This window comes from Hordeum vulgare, chromosome 2H, assembly GCF_904849725.1.
Source record: "Hordeum vulgare subsp. vulgare chromosome 2H, MorexV3_pseudomolecules_assembly, whole genome shotgun sequence".
In the NCBI taxonomy this organism is placed as follows: domain Eukaryota; kingdom Viridiplantae; phylum Streptophyta; class Magnoliopsida; order Poales; family Poaceae; genus Hordeum; species Hordeum vulgare.
The window spans coordinates 657,662,677-657,686,408 of record NC_058519.1 but is presented as its reverse complement, the minus strand read 5'-3'; the positions used below and the strand labels follow the sequence as shown (position 1 = coordinate 657,686,408).

General features: G+C 44.9%; 1 protein-coding gene across 2 annotated transcripts; it reads left to right on the top strand.

The window, feature by feature from the left end:
* Window positions 1-21,901: 21,901 nt before the first annotated feature.
* Window positions 21,902-23,274, top strand: LOC123431300 (thioredoxin-like 4, chloroplastic). 2 transcript variants are annotated; one of them, XM_045115122.1, is made up of 3 exons: window positions 21,902-22,409; window positions 22,491-22,636; window positions 22,878-23,274. In XM_045115122.1, the coding sequence occupies exons 1-3, from the start codon at window positions 21,981-21,983 to the stop codon at window positions 22,912-22,914; spliced, it is 612 nt and encodes a 203-aa protein (XP_044971057.1). In that variant the 5' UTR covers window positions 21,902-21,980; the 3' UTR covers window positions 22,915-23,274. The 2 variants fall into 2 exon arrangements, with proteins under 2 accessions (XP_044971057.1, XP_044971056.1); XM_045115121.1 differs by having other exon boundaries at window positions 21,907-22,409; window positions 22,491-22,651.
* Window positions 23,275-23,732: the final 458 nt, after the last annotated feature.

Sequence of the window (23,732 nt, the reverse complement as noted above, 5' to 3'; positions counted from 1 at the left end):
TATATATCATCTCAACATTAATATGCATGCCTTCAACAGTTTTCAAACCCTAACTACAAGAAAAAATACATCATCATGCCACCCCCTAGTAGTGCTTGCTCTGCCAGGTCCTAAGCCAGAGCATCTTGTTGGGGAACGTCGCATGGGAAACAAAAATTTTCCTACGCGCACGAAGACCTGTCATGGTGATGTCCATCTACGAGAGGGGATGAGTGATCTACGTACCCTTGTAGATCGTACAGCAGAAGCGTTAGTGAACGCGGTTGATGTAGTGGAACGTCCTCACGTCCATCGATCCGCCCCGCGAACAATCTCGCGATCAGTCCCACGATCTAGTACCGAACGGACGGCACCTCCGCGTTCAGCACACGTACAGCTCGACGATGATCTCGGCCTTCTTGATCCAGCAAGAGAGACGGAGAGGTAGAAGAGTTCTCCGGCAGCGTGACGGCGCTCCGGAGGTTGGTGATGACCTTGTCTCAGCAGGGCTCCGCCCGAGCTCCGCAGAAACGCGATCTAGAGGAAAAACCGTGGAGGTATGTGGTCGGGCTGCCGTGGAAAAGTCGTCTCAAATCAGCCCTAAAACCTCCGTATATATAGGTGGGAGGGAGGGGAGGAGGCAGCCTCAAAACCTAAAGGTTTGGCCGAAATTGGGGGTGGAGGAGTCCTACTCCAATCCTACTTGGAGTAGGATTCCACCTTCCCACTTGGAAACTCTTTCCACCTTGTGTTTTTTCCTTCTCAAACCTTATGGGCCTTAGTGGGAACTTATTCCAGCCCACTAGGGGCTGGTTTATCTCTTCCCATAGCCCATGAGACCCCTTGGGGCGTGACACCCCTCCCGATGGTCCCCGGCACCCCTCCCGGCACTCCCGGTACACTACCGATGAGCCCGAAACTTTTCCGGTAATGCACGAAAACCTTCCGGTAACCAAATGAGGTCATCCTATATATCAATCTTCGTTTCCGGACCATTCCGGAAACCCTCGTGACGTCCGTGATCTCATCCGGGACTCCGAACAACATTCGGTAACCAACCATATAACTCAAATACGCATAAAACAACGTCGAACCTTAAGTGTGCAGACCCTGCGGGTTCGAGAACTATGTAGACATGACCCGAGAGACTCCTCGGTCAATATCCAATAGCGGGACCTGGATGCCCATATTGGATCCTACATATTCTACGAAGATCTTATCGTTTGAACCTCAGTGCCAAGGATTCATATAATCCCGTATGTCATTCCCTTTGTCCTTCGGTATGTTACTTGCCCGAGATTCGATCGTTAGTATCCGCATACCTATTTCAATCTCGTTTATCGGCAAGTCTCTTTACTCGTTCCATAATACAAGATCCCGCAACTTACATTAAGTTACATTGCTTGCAAGGCTTGTGTGTGATGTTGTATTACCGAGTGGGCCCCGAGATACCTCTCCATCACACGGAGTGACAAATCCCAGTCTCGATCTATACTAACTCAACGAACACCTTCAAAGATACCTGTAGAGCATCTTTATAGTCACCCAGTTACGTTGCGACGTTTGATACACACAAAGCATTCCTCCGGTGTCCGTGAGTTATATGATCTCATGGTCATAGGAACAAATACTTGACACGCAGAAAACAATAGCAACAAAATGACACGATCAACATGCTACGTCTATTAGTTTGGGTCTAGTCCATCACATGATTCTCCTAATGATGTGATCCCGTTTATCAAGTGACAACACTTGCCTATGGCCAGGAAACCTTGACCATCTTTGATCAACGAGCTACTCAACTAGAGGCTTACTAGGGACAGTGTTTTGTCTATGTATCCACACAAGTATTGTGTTTCCAATCAATACAATTATAGCATGGATAATAAACGATTATCATGAACTAAGAAATATAATAATAACTAATTTATTATTGCCTCTAGGGCATATTTCCAACAGTCTCCCACTTGCACTAGAGTCAATAATCTAGTTCACATCACCATGTGATTCCAACGAATCCAACACCCATATAGTTATGGGGTCTGATCACGTCTTGCTCGTGAGAGAGGTTTTAGTCAACGGTTCTGAAACTTTCAGATTCGTGCGTTCTTTACAAATCTTTATGTCATCTTATAGATGCTGCTACTACGTGCTATTCGGAAATGCTCCAAATATCTACTCTACTATACGAATCCGTTTCACTACTCATAGTTATCCGGATTAGTGTCAAAGCTTGCATTGACGTAACCTTTACGACAAACTCTTTAACCACCTCCATAATCGAGAAAAATTCCTTAGTCCATTAGTTACTAAGGATAAATTTCGACCGCTGCTAGTGATTCAATCATGGATCACTCTCTGTACCTCTCAACATACTTTGAGTCAAGGCACACTTCAGGTGCGGTACACAGCATGGCATACTTTAGATTCTAAGGCTAAGGCATAGAAGACGACCTTCGTCTACTCTCTTTATTCTGCCGTGGTCGGGTTTTGAGTCTTACTCAAATTCACACCTCACAACGCAACCAAGAACTCCTTCTTTGCTGGTCTATTTTGAACTCTTTCAAAAACTTGTCAAGGCATGCATCTTGTTGAAACTTCTATTAAGCGCTTTCGATCTATCTCCATAGATCTTTGATGCTCAACGTTCAAGTAGCGTAATCCAGGTACTCCTTTGAAAACTTCTTTCAAACAACCTTGTATGCTTTACAGAAATTCTACATTACTTCTGATCCACAATATGTCAACCACATATACCTATCAGAAATTCTATAGTGCTCCCACTCACTTCTTTGGAAATACAAGTTTCTCATAAACCTTGTACAAACCCAAAATCTTTGATCATCTCATCAAAGTGTATATTCCAACTCCGAGATGCTTGCACCAGTCCATTGAAGGATCACTGGAGCTTGCATACTTGCTAGTATCTTTAGGATCGACAAAACCTTCTGGTTGTATTACATACAATGTTTGCTCAAGGAAACCGTCGAGAAAACAATGTTTTGACATCCTACGTGCAATATTTCATAAATAATGCATCAACAACTAACATAATTCTAACAGACTTTTAGCATCGCTACGAGTGAGAAAGTCTCATCATAGTCAACTGTTTGATCTTATCGAAAACATCTTTGCGACAAGTTGAGCTTTTCTTAATAGTGACTTATCACCATCATCGTCTGTCTTCTTTTAAAGATCCATTTTTACTCAATAGTCCTATGACCATCAAGTAGTTCTACCAAAGTCTACACTTTGTTTTCACACATGGATCCTCTCTCGGATTTCATGGCTTCCAGCCATTTGTCGGAATCTGGGCCCACCATCGCTTTCTCCATAACTCGTAGGTTCACTGTTGCTCAACAACATGACCTCCAAGACAGGGTTACCGTACTACTCTGCAGCAGTACGCGACCTTGTCGACCTACGAGGTTTGTAGTAACTTGATTTGAAGCTCAATGATCATCATCATCAGCTTCCACTTCAATTGGTGTAGGCGCCACATGAACAACTTCCTGCGCCCTGCTACACACTGGTTGAAGTGATGGTTCAATAACCTCATGAAGTTCTACTACCCTCCCACTCAATTCTTTCGAGAGAAACCTTTCCTCGAGAAAGGCTCCGTTTCTAGAAACAAACACTTTGCTTTCGGATCTGAGATAGGAGATGTACCCAACTGTTTTGGATATCCTATGAAGATGCATTTATCCGCTTTGGGTTCGAGCTTATCAGACTGAAACTTTTTCACATAAGTGTCGAAACCCCAAACTTTCAAGAAACGATAGTTTAGATTTCTCTAAACCTCAGTCTATACTGTGTCATCTCAACGGAAATACGCGGTGCCCTATTTAAAGTGAGTGCGGTTGTCTCTAATGCATAACCCATAAACGATAGTGGTAATTCGATAAGAGACATCATAGTATGCACCATACCAAATAGTGCGTGGCTATGACGTTTAGACACATCATCACACTATGATGTTCCAGGTGGCATGAACTGCGAAACAATTTCCACATTGTCTTAACTGTGTACCAAAACTCGTAACTCAGATATTCATTTCCATGATCATATCGTAGACAGTTTATCCTCTTGTTACGACGAACTTCACTCTGAAATGGAATTGAACTTTTCAACATTTTAGACTTGTGATTCATTAAGTAAATACTCCTGTATCTACTCAAATCGTCAGTGAAGTAAGAACATAATGATATCCACTGCGTGCCTCAGCACCCATTGGACTGCATACATCAAAATGTATCACTTCCAACAAGTTACTATCTTATTTCATCTCAATGAAAACAAGGCCATGCTCAAGTGGTATGATTCGCATGTCACTAGTGATTCGAAATCAGGTGAGTACAAAGATCCATCAGCATGGAGCCTCTTCATGCAATTTATACTAACATGACTCAAGCGGCAGTGCCACAAGTAAGTGGTACTATCATCATCAACTCGTATCTTTTGGCACCAATATCATGAACATGTGTAACACTACGATCGAGATTCAATAAACCATTGAAGGTGATTATTCAAGAAAATAGAGTAACCATTATTCTCTTTAAATGAATAATCGTATTGCAATAAACACGATCCAATCATGTTCATGCTTAACGCAAGCACCAAATAACAATTATTTAGGTTTAACACCAATCCCGATGGTAGAGGGAGCGTGTGACGTTTGATCATATCAATCTTGGAAACACTTCCAACACGTACCGTCACCTCGCCTTTAGCTAGTCTCCGTTTATGTCGTAGCTTTCATTTCGCGTCACTAATCACTTAGCAACCGAACCGGTATCCAATACCCTCGTGCTACTAGGAGTACTAGTAAAGTACACATCAACATCATGTATATCAAATACACTTCTTTCGACTTTTGCCAGCCTTCTTATCTACCAAGTATCTTGAGGTGCTCCGCCTCAGTGATTGTTCCCCTCATTACAGAAGCACTTAGTCTCGGGTTTGGGTTTAATCTTGGGTCTCTTCATTAGTGCAGCAACTGTTTTGCCGTTTCACGAAGTATCCCTTCTAGCCCTTGCCTTTCTTGAAACTTAGTGGTTTTACAAACCATCAACTATTGATGCTCCTTCTTGATTTCTACTTTCGCAGTGTCAAACATCGCGAATCGCTCAAGGATCATTGTATGTATCCTTGATATGTTATAGTTCATCACGAAGCTCTCACAGCTTGGTGGCAGTGACTTTGGAGAACTATCACTATCTCATCTGGAAGATTAACTCCCACTTGATTCAAGCGATTGTCGTACTCAGACAATCTGAGCACATGCTCAACGATTGAGCCTTTTCTCCTGTGCTTTGTGGACAAAGAATCTTGTCGGAGGTCTCGTACCTTTTAACAAGGGCACAAGCATGAAATCACAATTTCATCTCTTTAGAACATCACTTATGTTCCGTGACGTTTTACAACGTTTTCGGCGCCTTGCTTCTAAGCCATTAAGTACTTTTGTACTGAACTATCGTGTAGTCATCAGAAACGTGTATGTCGGATGTTCACAGCATCCACAGACGACGCTCGAGGTGCAGCACACCGAGTGGTGCATTAAGGACATAAGCCTTCTGTGCAGCAACAAGGACAATCCTCGGTTTTACAGACTCAGTCTGCAAAGTTTGCTACTATCAACTTTCAACTAAATTTTCTCTAGGAACATATAAAACAGTAGAGCTATAGCGCAAGCTACATCGTAATTCGCAAAGACCATTAGACTATGTTCATGACAATTAGTTCAATTAATCATATTACTTAAGAACTCCCACTCAAAAAGTACATCTCTCTAGTCATTTGAGTGGTACATGATCCAAATCCACTATCTCAAGTCCGATCATCACGTGAGTCGAGAATAGTTTCAGTGGTAAGCATCTCTATGCTAATCATATCAACTATACGATTCATGCTCGACCTTTCGGTCTCATGTGTTCCGAGGCCATGTCTGCACATGCTAGGCTCGTCAAGCTTAACCCGAGTGTTCCGCGTGCGCAACTGTTTTGCACCCGTTGTATGTGAACGTTGAGTCTATCACACCCGATCATCACGTGGTGTCTCGAAACGACGAACTGTAGCAACGGTGCACAGTCGGGGAGAACACAATTCGTCTTGAAATTTTAGTGAGAGATCACCTCATAATGCTACCGTCGTTCTAAGCAAAATAAGGTGCATAAAAGGATTAACATCACATGCAATTTATAAGTGACATGATATGGCCATCATCACGTGCTTCTTGATCTCCATCACCAAAGCACCGGCACGATCTTCTTGTCACCGGCGTCACACCATGATCTCCATCATCATGATCTCCATCAACGTGTCGCCATCGTGGTTGTCGTGCTACTCATGCTATTACTACTAAAGCTACGTCCTAGCAAAATAGTAAACGCATCTGCAAGCACAAACGTTAGTTATAAAGACAACCCTATGGCTCCTGCCGGTTGCCGTACCATCGAGGTGCAAGTCGATATTATCTATTACAACATGATCATCTCATACATCCAATATATCACATCACATCGTTGGCCATATCACATCACAAGCATACCCTGCAAAAACAAGTTAGACGTCCTCTAATTTTGTTGTTGCATGTTTTACGTGGTGACCATCGGTATCTAGTAGGATCGCATCTTACTTACGCAAACACCACAACGGAGATATATGAGTTGCTATTTAACCTCATCCAAGGACCTCCTCGGTCAAATCCGATTCAACTAAAGTTGGAGAAACCGACACTTGCCAGTCATCTTTGAGCAACGGGGTTACTCGTAGCGATGAAACCAGTCTCTCGTAAGCGTACGAGTAATGTCGGTCCAAGCCGCTTCAATCCAACAATACCGCGGAATCAAGAAAAGACTAAGGAGGGCAGAAAAATGCACATCACCGCCCACAAACACTTTTGTGTTCTACTCGAGAAGACATCTACGCATGAACCTAGCTCATGATGCCACTGTTGGGGAACGTCGCATGGGAAACAAAAATTTTCCTACGCGCACGAAGACCTGTCATGGTGATGTCCATCTACGAGAGGGGATGAGTGATCTACGTACCCTTGTAGATCGTACAGCAGAAGCGTTAGTGAACGCGGTTGATGTAGTGGAACGTCCTCACGTCCCTCGATCCGCCCCGCGAACAATTCCGCGATCAGTCCCACGATCTAGTACCGAACGGACGGCACCTCCGCGTTCAGCACACGTACAGCTCGACGATGATCTCGGCCTTCTTGATCCAGCAAGAGAGACGGAGAGGTAGAAGATTTCTCCGGCAGCGTGACGGCGCTCCGGAGGTTGGTGATGACCTTGTCTCAGCAGGGCTCCGCCCGAGCTCCGCAGAAACGCGATCTAGAGGAAAAACCGTGGAGGTATGTGGTCGGGCTGCCGTGGAAAAGTCGTCTCAAATCAGCCCTAAAACCTCCGTATATATAGGTGGGAGGGAGGGGAGGAGGCAGCCTCAAAACCTAAAGGTTTGGCCGAAAATGGGGTGGAGGAGTCCTACTCCAATCCTACTTGGAGTAGGATTCCACCTTCCCACTTGGAAACTCTTTCCACCTTGTGTTTTTTCCTTCTCAAACCTTATGGGCCTTAGTGGGAACTTATTCCAGCCCACTAGGGGCTGGTTTATCTCTTCCCATAGCCCATGCGACCCCTTGGGGCGTGACACCCCTCCCGATGGTCCCCGGCACCCCTCCCGGCACTCCCGGTACACTACCGATGAGCCCAAAACTTTTCCGGTAATGCACGAAAGCCTTCCGGTAACCAAATGAGGTCATCCTATATATCAATCTTCGTTTCCGGACCATTCCGGAAACCCTCGTGACGTCCGTGATCTCATCCGGGACTCCGAACAACATTCGGTAACCAACCATATAACTCAAATACGCATAAAACAACGTCGAACCTTAAGTGTGCAGACCCTGCGGGTTCGAGAACTATGTAGACATGACCCGAGAGACTCCTCGGTCAATATCCAATAGCGGGACCTGGATGCCCATATTGGATCCTACATATTCTACGAAGATCTTATCGTTTGAACCTCAGTGCCAAGGATTCATATAATCCCGTATGTCATTCCCTTTGTCCTTCGGTATGTTACTTGCCCGAGATTCGATCGTTAGTATCCGCATACCTATTTCAATCTCGTTTATCGGCAAGTCTCTTTACTCGTTCCATAATACAAGATCCCGCAACTTACATTAAGTTACATTGCTTGCAAGGCTTGTGTGTGATGTTGTATTACCGAGTGGGCCCCGAGATACCTCTCCATCACACGGAGTGACAAATCCCAGTCTCGATCTATACTAACTCAACGAACACCTTCAGAGATACCTGTAGAGCATCTTTATAGTCACCCAGTTACGTTGCGACGTTTGATACACACAAAGCATTCCTCCGGTGTCCGTGAGTTATATGATCTCATGGTCATAGGAACAAATACTTGACACGCAGAAAACAGTAGCAACAAAATGACACGATCAACATGCTACGTCTATTAGTTTGGGTCTAGTCCATCACATGATTCTCCTAATGATGTGATCCCGTTTATCAAGTGACAACACTTGCCTATGGCCAGGAAACCTTGACCATCTTTGATCAACGAGCTAGTCAACTAGAGGCTTACTAGGGACAATGTTTTGTCTATGTATCCACACAAGTATTGTGTTTCCAATCAATACAATTATAGCATGGATAATAAACGATTATCATGAACTAAGAAATATAATAATAACTAATTTATTATTGCCTCTAGGGCATATTTCCAACACATCTTGCGCTCCACTTCCATCCCAACAAACCTAAGGCCATGTGCTATGTTGTCTAAGAGGTGGCTAACAGCGACCATCAGAGCATCCTTGTTGAACCCCAATGATGTCCACGAGAGTGTTATAGGGAGAAGGGTGCGTGTTGACAGGCTTTTTGTCCTTGATGATGAATGCCACCTCCTTGACAACCTTCGTCATGCTACCAAAGACGCACATCTCCACTTTCATCAAGAGGCCCCTTTTCCTCTTTCTCTTAGGGGAAGGACCGTGGTCAACACTCTTGTCAGGGCCGTAAAGGATGATAGTCTCTGACTCATGGGTGTCTAAAAACTCAGGGGAAGTACCAAGAGTCTTACTTGAGTCCATCCCATGCTAGCCAGTAGCCAGCCCCAGGAGAAAATGTCCTGCATTTGAGAGTAGTTCTGGATGGGCTTGTTGAAGAACTCGGCATTCTTGTGGTGATCCTAAGAATGAAAAACAACTTTGTTATGTGTGATTGTCATGTTATATCAAGTGAAACAAGTGGTAGATTAGCTAACCGCGGTGTGTCCTTGATAGTGCTCAATCTCCAATAGAATGGTGATGACGTCCCGCTAAGGTCTCTAAGCTTTGACACTAGGATACATTTTTCTACCTACTTCCTGTTGGGGAACGTCGCATGGGAAACAAAAATTTTCCTACGCGCACGAAGACCTATCATGGTGATGTCCATCTACGAGAGGGGATGAGTGATCTACGTACCCTTGTAGATCGTACAGCAGAAGCGTTAGAGAACGCGGTTGATGTAGTGGAACGTCCTCACGTCCCTCGATCCGCCCCGCGAACAATCCCGCGATCAGTCCCACGATCTAGTACCGAAAGGACGGCACCTCCGCGTTCAGCACACGTACAGCTCGACGATGATCTCGGCCTTCTTGATCCAGCAAGAGAGACGGAGAGGTAGAAGAGTTCTCCGGCAGCGTGACGGCGCTCCGGAGGTTGGTGATGATCTCGTCTCAGCAGGGCTCCGCCCGAGCTCCGCAGAAACGCGATCTAGAGGAAAAACTATGGAGGTATGTGGTCGGGCAGCTGTGAGAAAGTCGTCTCAAATCTGCCCTAAAAGCCCCATATATATAGGAGGAGGGAGGGGGACCTTGCCTTGGGGTCCAAGGGATCCCCAAGGGGTCGGCCGAGCCAGGGGGGAGGACTCTCCCCCCCCCCCCAAACCGAGTCCTACTTGGTTTGGTGGGAGGGAGTCCTTCCCCCTTCCCACTTCTTCCTTTTTTTTCCTTTCCTTTGATTTTTTCTCTCTTGGCGCATAGGGGATTGGTGGGCTGTCCCACCAGCCCACTAAGGGCTGGTGTGACCCCCCCAAATGCCTATGGGCTTCCCCGGAGTGGGTTGCCCCCTTCCGGTGAACTCCCGGAACCCATTCGTCATTCCCGGTACATTCCCGGTAACTCCGAAAACCTTCCGGTAATCAAATGAGGTCATCCTATATATCAATCTTCGTTTCTGGACCATTCCGGAAACCCTCGTGACGTCCGTGATCTCATCCGGGACTCCGAACAACATTCGGTAACCAACCATATAACTCAAATACGCATAAAACAACGTCGAACCTTAAGTGTGCAGACCCTGCGGGTTCGAGAACTATGTAGACATGACCCGAGAGACTCCTCGGTCAATATCCAATAGCGGGACCTGGATGCCCATATTGGATCCTACATATTCTACGAAGATCTTATCGTTTGAACCTCAGTGCCAAGGATTCGTATAATCCCGTATGTCATTCCCTTTGTCCTTCGGTATGTTACTTGCCCGAGATTCGATCGTCAGTATCCGTATACCTATTTCAACCTCGTTTACCGGCAAGTCTCTTTACTCGTTCCGTAATACAAGATCCCGCAACTTACACTAAGTTACATTGCTTGCAAGGCTTGTGTGTGATGTTGTATTACCGAGTGGGCCCCGAGATACCTCTCCGTCACACGGAGTGACAAATCCCAGTCTTGATCCATACTAACTCAACTAACACCTTCGGAGATACCTGTAGAGCATCTTTATAGTCACCCAGTTACGTTGCGACATTTGATACACACAAAGCATTCCTCCGGTGTCAGTGAGTTATATGATCTCATGGTCATAGGAATAAATACTTGACACGCAGAAAACAGTAGCAACAAAATGACACGATCAACATGCTACGTCTATTAGTTTGGGTCTAGTCCATCACGTGATTCTCCCAATGACGTGATCCAGTTATCAAGCAACAACACCTTGTTCATAATCAGAAGACACTGACTATCATCGATCAACTGGCTAGCCAACTAGAGGCATGCTAGGGACGGTGTTTTGTCTATGTATCCACACATGTAAATGAGTCTTCATTCAATACAATTATAGCATGGATAATAAACTATTATCTTGATACAGGAATTATAATAATAACTATACATTTATTATTGCCTCTAGGGCATAATTCCAACAGTCTCCCACTTGCACTAGAGTCAATAATCTAGCCCTCACATCACCATGTGAATTACATTGTAATAAATCTAACACCCATACAGTTCTGGTGTCGATCATGTTTTGGCCGTGGAAGAGGCTTAGTCAGCGGGTCTGCTACATTCAGATCCGTGTGCACTTTGCATATATTTACGTCCTCCTCCTCGACGTAGTCGCGGATGAGGTTGAAGCGTTGGTTGATGTGTCTGGTCTTCTTGTGAAACCTTGGTTCCTTTGCTAAGGCAATGGCACCAGTGTTGTCACAGAACAAGGTTATTGGATCCAGTGCACTTGGCACCACTCCAAGATCCGTCATGAACTGCTTCATCCAGACACCCTCCTTAGCCGCCTCCGAGGCAGCCATGTACTCCGCTTCACATGTAGAATCTGCTACGACGCCTTGCTTGGAACTGCACCAGCTTACTGCACCCCCATTAAGAATAAATACGTATCCGGTTTGCGATTTAGAGTCGTCCGGATCTGTGTCAAAGCTTGCATCGACGTAACCTTTTACGGCGAGCTCTTCGTCACCTCCATACACAAGAAACATCTCCTTAGTCCTTTTCAGGTACTTCAAGATATTCTTGACCGCCGTCCAGTGATCCACTCCTGGATTACTCTGGAACCTACCTGCCATACTTATGGCCAGGCTAACATCCGGTCTAGTGCACAACATTGCATACATGATAGAGCCTATGGCTGAAGCATAGGGGACAGAGCGCATATGCTCTCTATCTTCATCAGTTGCTGGGCACTGAGTCTTACTCAATCTCGTACCTTGTAACACTGGCAAGAACCCTTTCTTGGACTGTTCCATTTTGAACCTCTTCAAAACTTTATCAAGGTACGTGCTTTGTGAAAGCCCTATCAGGCGTTTTGATCTATCCCTATAGATCTTAATGCCTAGTATGTAAGCAGCTTCTCCTAGGTCCTTCATAGAGAAACTTTTATTCAAGTAACCTTTTATGCTCTCCAAAAGCTCTACGTTGTTTCCAATCAGTAATATGTCATCCACATACAATATTAGAAACGCCACAGAGCTCCCACTCACTTTCTTGTAAATACAAGATTCTCCAACCACTTGTATAAACCCAAATGCTTTGATCACCTCATCAAAGCGTTTGTTCCAACTCCGAGATGCTTGCACCAGTCCATAAATGGATCGCTGGAGCTTGCACACCTTGTCAGCATTTTTAGGATCGACAAAACCTTCGGGCTGCATCATATACAACTCTTCCTTAAAGAAACCGTTAAGGAACGCCGTTTTGACATCCATCTGCCAGATTTCATAATCGAAAAATGCAGCTATTGCTAACATGATTCTGACGGACTTAAGCATCACTACGGGTGAGAAGGTCTCATCGTAGTCAACTCCTGGAACTTGTGAAAAACCCTTTGCCACAAGTCGAGCTTTATAAACGGTCACATTACAGTCAGCGTCCGTCTTCTTCTTAAAGATCCATTTGTTCTGAATAGCCTTGCGGCCCTCAGGTAGTATCTCCAAAGTCCACACTTTGTTCTCATACATGGATCCTATCTCGGATCTCATGGCTTCTAGCCATTTGTTGGAATCTGGGCCCACCATTGCTTCATCATAATTTGCAGGTTCATTGTTGTCTAACAACATGATTGACAAGACGGGATTACCGTACCACTCTGGAGCAGCGCGTGATCTCGTCGACCTGCGTGGTTCGACAGAAACTTGAACTGGAGTTTCATGATCATCATCATTAACTTCCTCCTCAACCGGCGTCGCAACGACAGAGGTTTCCCCTTGCCCTGCGCCACCATTCAGAGGGATGAGAGGTTCGACAACCTCGTCAAGTTCTATCTTCCTCCCACTCAATTCTCTCGAGAGAAACTCCTTCTCGAGAAAAGTTCCGTTCTTAGCAACAAACACTTTGCCCTCGGATTTGAGATAGAAGGTGTACCCAACTGTCTCTTTTGGGTAACCTATGAAGACGCACTTTTCCGCTTTGGGTTCCAGCTTTTCAGGCTGAAGCTTTTTGACATAAGCATCACATCCCCAAACTTTAAGAAACGACAACTTTGGCCTTTTGCCATACCACAGTTCGTATGGTGTCGTCTCAACGGATTTCGATGGTGCCCTATTTAAAGTGAATGCAGTTGTTTCTAATGCATAACCCCAAAACGATAACGGCAAATCAGTAAGAGACATCATAGATCGCACCATTTCTAATAAAGTACGATTACGACGTTCGGACACACCATTACGCTGTGGTGTTCCAGGCGGTGTTAACTGCGAAACAATTCCACATTGTCTTTAAGTGAGCACCAAACTCGAAACTCAGATACTCACCCCCACGATCAGACCGTAGGAACTTGATCTTCTTGTTACGATGATTTTCCACTTCACTCTGAAATTGCTTGAACTTTTCAAATGTTTCAGACTTGTGCTTCATCAAGTAGACATAACCATATCTACTTAGATCGTCAGTGAAGGTGAGAAAATAACGATATCCGCCGCGTGCCTCCACGCTCATTGGACCACACACATCGGTATGTATGATTTCCAACAAGTCACTTGCACGCTCCATTGTTCCGGAGAACGGAGTCTTAGTCATCTTGCCCATGAGGCATGGTTCGCACGTGTCAAGTGAATCAAAGTCAAGTGACTCCAAAAGTCCATCAGCATGGAGTTTCTTCATGCGCTTTACACCAATATGACCCAAGCGGCAGTGCCACAAAAATATGGCGCTATCATTGTTTACTCTAACTCTTTTGGTCTCAATGTTATGTATATGCGTATCTCTATCAAGATTCAATATGAACAATCCTCTCACATTCGGTGCATGACCATAAAAGATGTTACTCATAGAAATAGAACAACCATTATTCTCAGACTTAAAAGAGTAACCGTCTCGCAATAAACAAGATCCAGATATAATGTTCATGCTCAACGCAGGCACTAAATAACAATGATTTAAGTTCATCACTAATCCCGATGGTAGTTGAAGTGACACTGTGCCGACGGCGATTGCATCAACCTTGGAACCGTTTCCTATGCGCATCGTCACTTCGTCTTTCGCCAGCCTTCGTCTATTCCGCAGTTCCTGCTTCGAGTTGCAAATGTGAGCAACAGAACCGGTATCGAATACCCAGGCACTACTACGAGAGCCGGTTAAGTACACATCAATAACATGTATATCAAATATACCTGATTTCTCTTTGCTCGCCTTCTTATCTGCCAGATACTTGGGGCAATTGCGCTTCCAGTGACCCATACCCTTGCAATAGAAGCACTCTGTTTTAGGCTTAGGTCCAGCCTTGGGTTTCTTCGGCGGATTGGCAACAGGTTTGCCGCTCTTCTTCGAATTGCCCTTCTTGCCTTTGCCGTTTCTCTTGAAACTAGTGGTCTTGCTCACCATCAACACTTGATGCTCTTTACGGAGTTCAGACTCTGCGACTTTCAGCATCGCAAACAACTCGCCGGGAGACTTGTTCATCCCTTGCATGTTGTAGTTCAACACAAAGCCTTTATAGCTTGGCGGCAGTGATTGAAGGATTCTGTCAGTGATAGCTTCTTGCGGGAGTTCAATCCCCAGTTCAGCTAGACGGTTTGAGTACCCAGACATTTTGAGCACATGTTCACTGACAGACGAGTTTTCCTCCATCTTGCAAGCATAGAATTTATCGGAGGTCTCATACCTCTCGATCCGGGCGTTCTTCTGAAAGATGAACTTCAACTCCTGGAACATCTCAAATGCTCCATGACGCTCAAAGCGACGTTGAAGTCCCGGTTCTAAGCCATACAAGACTGCACATTGAACTATTGAGTAGTCCTCCTTACGCGCTAACCAAGCGTTCTTAACATCCTGATCAGCCGTAGCGGGTGGTTCATCTCCTAGCGCAGCATTAAGGACATAATCCTTCTTTCCAGCTTGTAAGATTAGCTTAAGATTACGAGCCCAGTCTACAAAGTTGCTTCCATCATCTTTCAACTTAGCTTTCTCTAGGAACGTATTAAAATTGAGGATGACACTTGCGTGAGCCATGATCTACAACACAAATATATTCAAAGTGGACTTAGACTATGTTCAAGATAATTAGAGTTCAACTTAATCAAATTACATGCTAAACTCCCACTCAAAAAGTACATCTCTCTAGTCATTTGAGTGGTTCATGATCCACCTACACTATCCCAAGTCCGATCATCACGTGAGTCGGGAGTAGTTTCAGTGGTAAGCATCCCTATGCTAATCATATCATCTATATGATTCATGATCGACCTTTCGGTCTCATGTGTTCCGAGGCCATGTATGCACATGCTAGGCTCGTCAAGCTTAACCCGAGTGTTCCGCGTGCGCAACTGTTTTGCACCCGTTGTATGTGAACGTTGAGTCTATCACACCCGATCATCACGTGGTGTCTCGAAACGACGAACTGTAGCAACGGTGCACAGTCGGGGAGAACACAATTTCGTCTTGAAATTTTAGTGAGAGATCACCTCATAATGCTACCGTCGTTCTAAGCAAAATAAGGTGCATAATAGGATTAACATCACATGCAATTCATAAGTGACATGATATGGCCATCATCACGTGCTTCTTGATCTCCATCACCAAAGCACCGGCACGATCTTCTTGTCACCGGCGCCACACCATGATCATCCATCAACGTGTTGCCATCGGGGTTGTCGTGCTACTTATGCTATTACTACTAAAGCTACATCCTAGCAAAATAGTGAACGCATCTGCAAGCACATATGTTAGTATAAAGACAACCCTATGGCTCCTGCCGGTTGCCGTACCATCGACGTGCAAGTCGATATTTCTATTACAACATGATCATCTCATACATCCAATATATCACATAACATCATTGGTCATATCACATCACAATCATACCCTGCAAAAATAAGTTAGACATCCTCTAATTTTGTTGTTGCATGTTTTACGTGGTGACCAAGGGTATCTAGTAGGATCGCATCTTACTTACGCAAACACCACAACGGAGATATATGAGTTGCTATTTAACCTCATCCAAGGACCTCCTCGGTCAAATCCGATTCAACTAAAGTTGGAGAAACCGTCACTTGCCAGTCATCTTTGAGCAAAGGGGGTTACTCGTAACGATGAAACCAGTCTCTCGTAAGCGTACGAGTAATGTCGGTCCAAGCCGCTTCAATCCAACAATACCGCGGAATCAAGAAAAGACTAAGGAGGGCAGCAAAACGCACATCACTGCCCACAAAACCTTTTGTGTTCTACTCGAGAAGACATCTACGCATGAACCTAGCTCATGATGCCACTGTTGGGGAACGTCGCATGGGAAACAAAAATTTTCCTACGCGCACGAAGACCTATCATGGTGATGTCCATCTACGAGAGGGGATGAGTGATCTACGTACCCTTGTAGATCGTACAGCAGAAGCGTTAGAGAACGCGGTTGATGTAGTGGAACGTCCTCACGTCCCTCGATCCGCCCCGCGAACAATCCCGCGATCAGTCCCACGATCTAGTACCGAACGGACGGCACCTCCGCGTTCAGCACACGTACAGCTCGACGATGATCTCGGCCTTCTTGATCCAGCAAGAGAGACGGAGAGGTAGAAGAGTTCTCCGGCAGCGTGACGGCGCTCCGGAGGTTGGTGATGATCTCGTCTCAGCAGGGCTCCGCCCGAGCTCCGCAGAAACGCGATCTAGAGGAAAAACTATGGAGGTATGTGGTCGGGCAGCTGTGAGAAAGTCGTCTCAAATCTGCCCTAAAAGCCCCATATATATAGGAGGAGGGAGGGGGACCTTGCCTTGGGGTCCAAGGGATCCCCAAGGGGTCGGCCGAGCCAGGGGGGAGGACTCTCCCCCCCCCAAACCGAGTCCTACTTGGTTGGGTGGGAGGGAGTCCTTCCCCCTTCCCACTTCTTCCTTTTTTTTTTCCTTTCCTTTGATTTTTTCTCTCTTGGCGCATAGGGTATTGGTGGGCTGTCCCACCAGCCCACTAAGGGCTGGTGTGACCCCCCCAAATGCCTATGGGCTTCCCCGGAGTGGGTTGCCCCCTTCCGGTGAACTCCCGGAACCCATTCGTCATTCCCGGTACATTCCCGGTAACTCCGAAAACCTTCCGGTAATCAAATGAGGTCATCCTATATATCAATCTTCGTTTCCGGACCATTCCGGAAACCCTCGTGACGTCCGTGATCTCATCCGGGACTCCGAACAACATTCGGTAACCAACCATATAACTCAAATACGCATAAAACAACGTCGAACCTTAAGTGTGCAGACCCTGCGGGTTCGAGAACTATGTAGACATGACCCGAGAGACTCCTCGGTCAATATCCAATAGCGGGACCTGGATGCCCATATTGGATCCTACATATTCTACGAAGATCTTATCGTTTGAACCTCAGTGCCAAGGATTCGTATATGATGTTGTATTACCGAGTGGGCCCCGAGATACCTCTCCGTCACACGGAGTGACAAATCCCAGTCTTGATCCATACTAACTCAACTAACACCTTCGGAGATACCTGTAGAGCATCTTTATAGTCACCCAGTTACGTTGCGACGTTTGATACACACAAAGCATTCCTCCGGTGTCAGTGAGTTATATGATCTCATGGTCATAGGAATAAATACTTGACACGCAGAAAACAGTAGCAACAAAATGACACGATCAACATGCTACGTCTATTAGTTTGGGTCTAGTCCATCACGTGATTCTCCCAATGACGTGATCCAGTTATCAAGCAACAACACCTTGTTCATAATCAGAAGACACTGACTATCATCGATCAACTGGCTAGCCAACTAGAGGCATGCTAGGGACGGTGTTTTGTCTATGTATCCACACATGTAAATGAGTCTTCATTCAATACAATTATAGCATGGATAATAAACTATTATCTTGATACAGGAATTATAATAATAACTATACATTTATTATTGCCTCTAGGGCATAATTCCAACACTTCCTAAGATGATTGTACACCCGTGTTGAGGTCACCTCCGTGCCACATAACTCAAAGTCCATCTTCGCAACAATGTTCAGGTGCACCTCCTTGAATACCTCACCATTCCTCACCCTATGGGCGATCATATCACACATCTTGTTGAGGACGGAGGTGGATGGGAAAGGGGGCAATTTCAATTATAATTTCCTTCATTGATCCCCTCATTCGTTCCTTGCCAACCTTAATGGATGCCTTAATTAGTAGTTATAGTAGGCATACTCACCACTAAAGAACACACAAGGTGCCTCAAACACCTCTCCATCCCAAGTCAACGATGGTTGAGTGTCCAACAAAACAAGGGCCTAACTAAACTCTTCGCCACTCATGGACTATAATGGTTAGCATCGGGAAAAGCTGAACAAGAAGAATGCATCTAACATACTAGCATACTAAAATGGACTAACCATGAAGCTCATCACACTAGCACATCTCCACCATATTAACATGGTCTGTTCATGAAGCTCAACACACTACCATTCATGTCGTACTACACATGGAATGATCCTAAAGATCAACACACTACCACATCTACAATACTAGCATGAAAACCGACGTGGAAACACATGTAATACTAGCACATAATCATCGATCTACCACAACACCATGAACATCATCACTGCAATCAAGAAAAACCTGCCATACTACCAATACAAAAACCACTAGCATATGATCTACCCATCCTCACACAACATCATGAAGCAGTACTTACATAACCTATCATACTACATGCTCAAATATCTAAGCTACAAAAAACATGGTATAATGTTACTTGAAGCAATCGGAGGCACAAGGAGGGGGGGGGGGGGGGGGAGTCGGAGAAGAGGAGGAAGAAGGATCGTCGTCCTCGATCATCGTCGACCAAAGAATGTAGAGCCGCTTACCTGCTCATCGGAAATAAGCTTCCTGGTATGAAGAGCTTGAAGGGGATTAAATAGGGCGAGGGAATCGAGGGGGGTGATGAAATTACGCCCACCATTTTTTCCAGGACACGCACGGGCTCAACTTTCTCTGCTTGCACGAGCTCGGTCGTTGGGTTTTCCCTCCATCACGCGATGAGTCTGGCTCCCTGAAAACAATCGATTTGGGTGTTCCTCAAGGGTTAGGCTGAGGCGTGTTTTAAAGTTTGTGCGGGCTACTTTGACGGTACAACCCAACTAAGCAAACAAGCCAAATTTGCTCCACAAAGCCTACATGGGCTTGCGAGCAACCATATACGTCCCAAAAGGACTTCATATACGATACATTTTTTGTTAAAAAGAGCTGCGCGACGCATAGGGAAGCCCAACTGGACTAACCCATTGGCAAGCACCCAAGCAAATGGCACTATAGCATGATCAATGCGCCGCAAAAATCCTAAAATAGTAGTGCACATACATGTGTTCGGACTCGCGGCCTCTCATCACACACTGCTTATTGCTAACCACGGAAGTTGGTGAACATTCAAGATTGTCCGCATCATAGAGAGTTTATGAATTAATAGTAGACAAATCAAACATTTTAAGAACTTTTTCGAACACTTCCTCAAAATTGTTAATTTTTTGGAAAAGCAAATATTTTATTAAATTATTTAAAAAAGCGAACAAATTGAAATTATGCACATTTTTAAAAGTGCTAAAAAATGGAACTCCAAACATTTTTTTAGTTTTGGAAACTTTTGTGAAGATTTGAACCTTTTTTTTGCAACTCTCAACTTTTGGTTGAAAGATTTTTTTTAAATTTCAGATATGTTTTAAGATTTGATTTTCTTTGAAAATTGAAATAAATAAATAAATTTCAAATATATTTAAAACATGAAGAAAAAATTGAAATTCTATTTTTTTAAGAGATGGAGATTTTTTTAATTTTCAAACAATTATTGAAGTTTTGATCATTTTATGAAAAACTCAAATTTATGAAAACACAAAAAACAAAACAAAATACGGAAAAATAAAAAAGAATAAAAAAAGAACCAAAACAGTAAATATCAGCTAAAGAGAAAATTGGATCAGGAACCATCAAGAAGATTCCCAATACCGATTGAGGTTACCGAAACTAAAATTAAGCTATGCGCATCCTCTATTCTTAAATATCTATAATCCACTAGCTAATTTTCCTCTTCATGCAACAATGTCATATCATCAAGTCATGCATAAAGTTATAAGTTATTTTTTTTCATTAATCTCTTTACCCAAAACATACCACTTTATGCATTATTTTTTCCCAAGGAATTAAGTCGTGTAAGAAAGTTTTATACTAATTTTGATCTTCCACCATTTATCCATACATTTTTAACGACGTTCCCGCCGCAACGCGCGGGGCATCGTCTAGTTTCTAAAATGGGCCAGACCAATTAGGCGATATGTCGATCATGCATATACAAACCAGACACACTTTGATATAAGAAAAAGTGTTTAAATCACTCGGATGATTTTCTGTTACTCCAAGTCGCCCCATACATACGCCAAGTGCCCCACCTCAGCCACCGCTTTCCTTCTCACCTTATCCCTTTCAATGATCTCTCCTCCATTCATTCTCCTCCTCATCTTCTTCCCCTTTATTTTCCTTCCATGGCTCTTTCCTTTTTGCACTCGCCGTCGGGTGCTCCGATGGAGCACGAGGAGGGTAGCCGATGTTGGGAAGGAGCAGCATGAATGCATGGGGGGGCGTTGCAGTGAAGCTCCGCCGCCGGCGCCGGCAAGATGTTGCGATGGAGCCCGCGGTGTCGGTGTCGTGCTCCAATGAGGCATTGCTTGAGCTGCGATGGGTCGCCGGTGCTGCGTTGGAGCACCCCCACGCCAGTGCGGCGCTGCAATGGAATGTTGCCGGAGCTACAGTGAAACGTCGGAGGGCGTGGATACTGCGTTGGAGCTTTCGCCGGCCGCCGGTCATGCGCCATGAGAGTTGGAGTGGGAAGTTCAGCCGAGATGCCTCAGCGTTGCGTCAAAGCGGCCGCGCGCTTTACTGCGTGGCATTACTGTGATCCAACGATATCTGCGTGTCGATCGAACGGCTGCCCAGCCGGATGATTGTTTTAGAGAAATCATCTTTCTGATTCGTAGCAGTGGCCTTAATATAAAAAGTGTCGATTCTCAAAAATAATAATATATAAAAAGCGTCAAATAGGGAGGGTTTTTTCTTCCCTAAAGATGTGTGCCATGAGCCGTAAGGGAGCATGCCATTTAATTGTGTGATTTTCTAATGTCTTCTCTGCATGCATGAAATTTAAATTGCGTGTGTGAAGTGCGATACCCCTTGAAATTTTAGGCTTGGCTTTTTTTTTAACACAATGCACACACAAGCGTTTATATACACGCATACACTCATATTTATGAACGTACATTTGTATATCCTATCCTTATGAAATATATTATCTTGAAATTTATGAAATCATTATAGACGCCTTGTCGTCGACGAAAACGTTTCCTTCTACTGAAAACGTATCACCGAAAATTCTAAAATAATTTTAGGAATAATACAAGCATAAGGACTTAAACCCCGATGAATTGGAGATATCATCGTCCTTCTAACCATTCAACCACAAGTTGGTTTGTTTTTAGGCTTAACTCTTAACAAAGCATTTTTCATTTGTAAGAAGACAAGGCCAAAAGAAAAATGAAATCAAAGACTTGGCGCACGCACACCAAATCAATCCCAGCCACAAATTTAGATCTTCCCGTTATACTACCTCCTCTCGCAAGCTGAATATAAGATTTTTTTTCCAGAAAAAAAAAAGAAAGAATCCCACGCAATATCCACAACACCACCTCAAGACACCCGCCACCACAAATCCACGAGAATGCAGCCATGATCGGCTCCTTCCTCCCCCTCCCCACCACCACCACCTCCGGCCGCTGCCTTCCGCCCCGCCCCTGCACCATCCTCCCCTTCCCAACAGCCCCGCTCCGCCTCGGCCGCCGCCGGATCCGCGTCTCCGTGTCGTCGGAGAGCAACGAGGAGGGCGTGGGGAGCACCAACGGCTCGCTGCCGGGGCTTCCCCCCGTGGGCGAGGAGGAGGAGGACGACGAGTCCTGCCCGGTGGAGTGCGTGACGGAGTTCAAGACGGACGAGGAGTTCAGCCGGTTCCTGGAGCGGTCGAGGGCGACGGGCGCGCTGGTGGTGGTGGACTTCTTCCGGCCGTCATGCGGCAGCTGCAAGTACATCGAGCAGGGCTTCATGAAGCTCTGCAAGGGCTCCGGCGACCACGGCTCCCCCGTCATCTTCCTCAAGCACAACGTCCGTCCCTGCGTCAATCCAGCTAGGCTGCGTTCCCTTGTTGATTGATCGGTCAAAATATCATTTTGCATCTGGTTGCAGGTGATTGACGAGTACGACGAGCAGTCGGAGGTGGCGGACCGGCTGCGCATCAAGGTGGTGCCGCTCTTCCATTTCTACAAGGCCGGGGTCTTGGTCGAGTCCTTCGCCACCAGGGACAAGGAGAGGATCACCGCCGCCATTGCCAAGTACACATCGCCTCAGTAAGCAAAGCATTCATCACACCTACGTATCCATTGTTTATTCGGGTCGATTTCGGAGCTGCTGATCAGTAAAATGACACGTGAAATTTGCTCCCATGAGATGGAACTGCCTAGCAAAAAAAAAAAAAGTAGTTAATTCCCTTAGTATTAATCAGTCCATGACAGTCTACCAGGTCTCTGTATATCCCGATCCTGACTTATGTATTTTGGCATTTCCCTTTTACAGGCAGGAGAAGGAGACGGAGACGGAGCCGGAGGAGTAATTTCTACTCCAAATACATACAGACATCAAGAGCCATCTAGCTAGACTGGTAATCGAGTGGTCTGCCAAAATGAACCTGCATTGTAGCAGGAAGAACTGGGATTGGTTGTAATAATAAAGCAGAGCATCATGAGATATAGTTGTAAACAGAGAGATCGAGGTAGAATGGCCGAGGATGGATCCTGCCATTCCCGATCCAGCGACCCCCCCGTTGTAAACAGGCAGACCTGATCATTTCAACACCTGAGTTCTACACTGTTGTTGCTGTTGTTGTCAGAAAACAGAGTTCTATTGTATTCTATTCTGTTTCTGCCTCAGAGCAAAGTTGAAATGGATGTGATTCACGATTGCTTGATGAAAACTATAGGGACACGGGCACGACGCTTTATCTAGCGTCTGCTTCCTCGCTGACACGGATATATATATACTCGTATCCATTCCTTTTCGTTCCTAAATATAAGTTTTTTTAAAGGTTTTAATATGAACTACATACGAATATATATATAGATATGTTTTAAAGTGTAGATTCATACATTTTACTCTGTATGTAGTTTTTATTGAAATATGTATAAAGACTTATATTTAGAAACGGAGGAAGTATGTTAGTGTACCCCATGGACCAACTAGGAGCCAAGAATGCTTCAGCAGAGTCACTGAGAAACCCAAAGCTGCTGCAATGCAGCTTCAACTACTACACCGGTAAGGACCCACATGCCTTATTATTATCCGAGTCACTTAAATAACAGTTTTATGAAGGGGTGCTTACATGATATTTTGAGCGACATATTGTGAGGATGAGCGCGATTTCTACTGAACGGA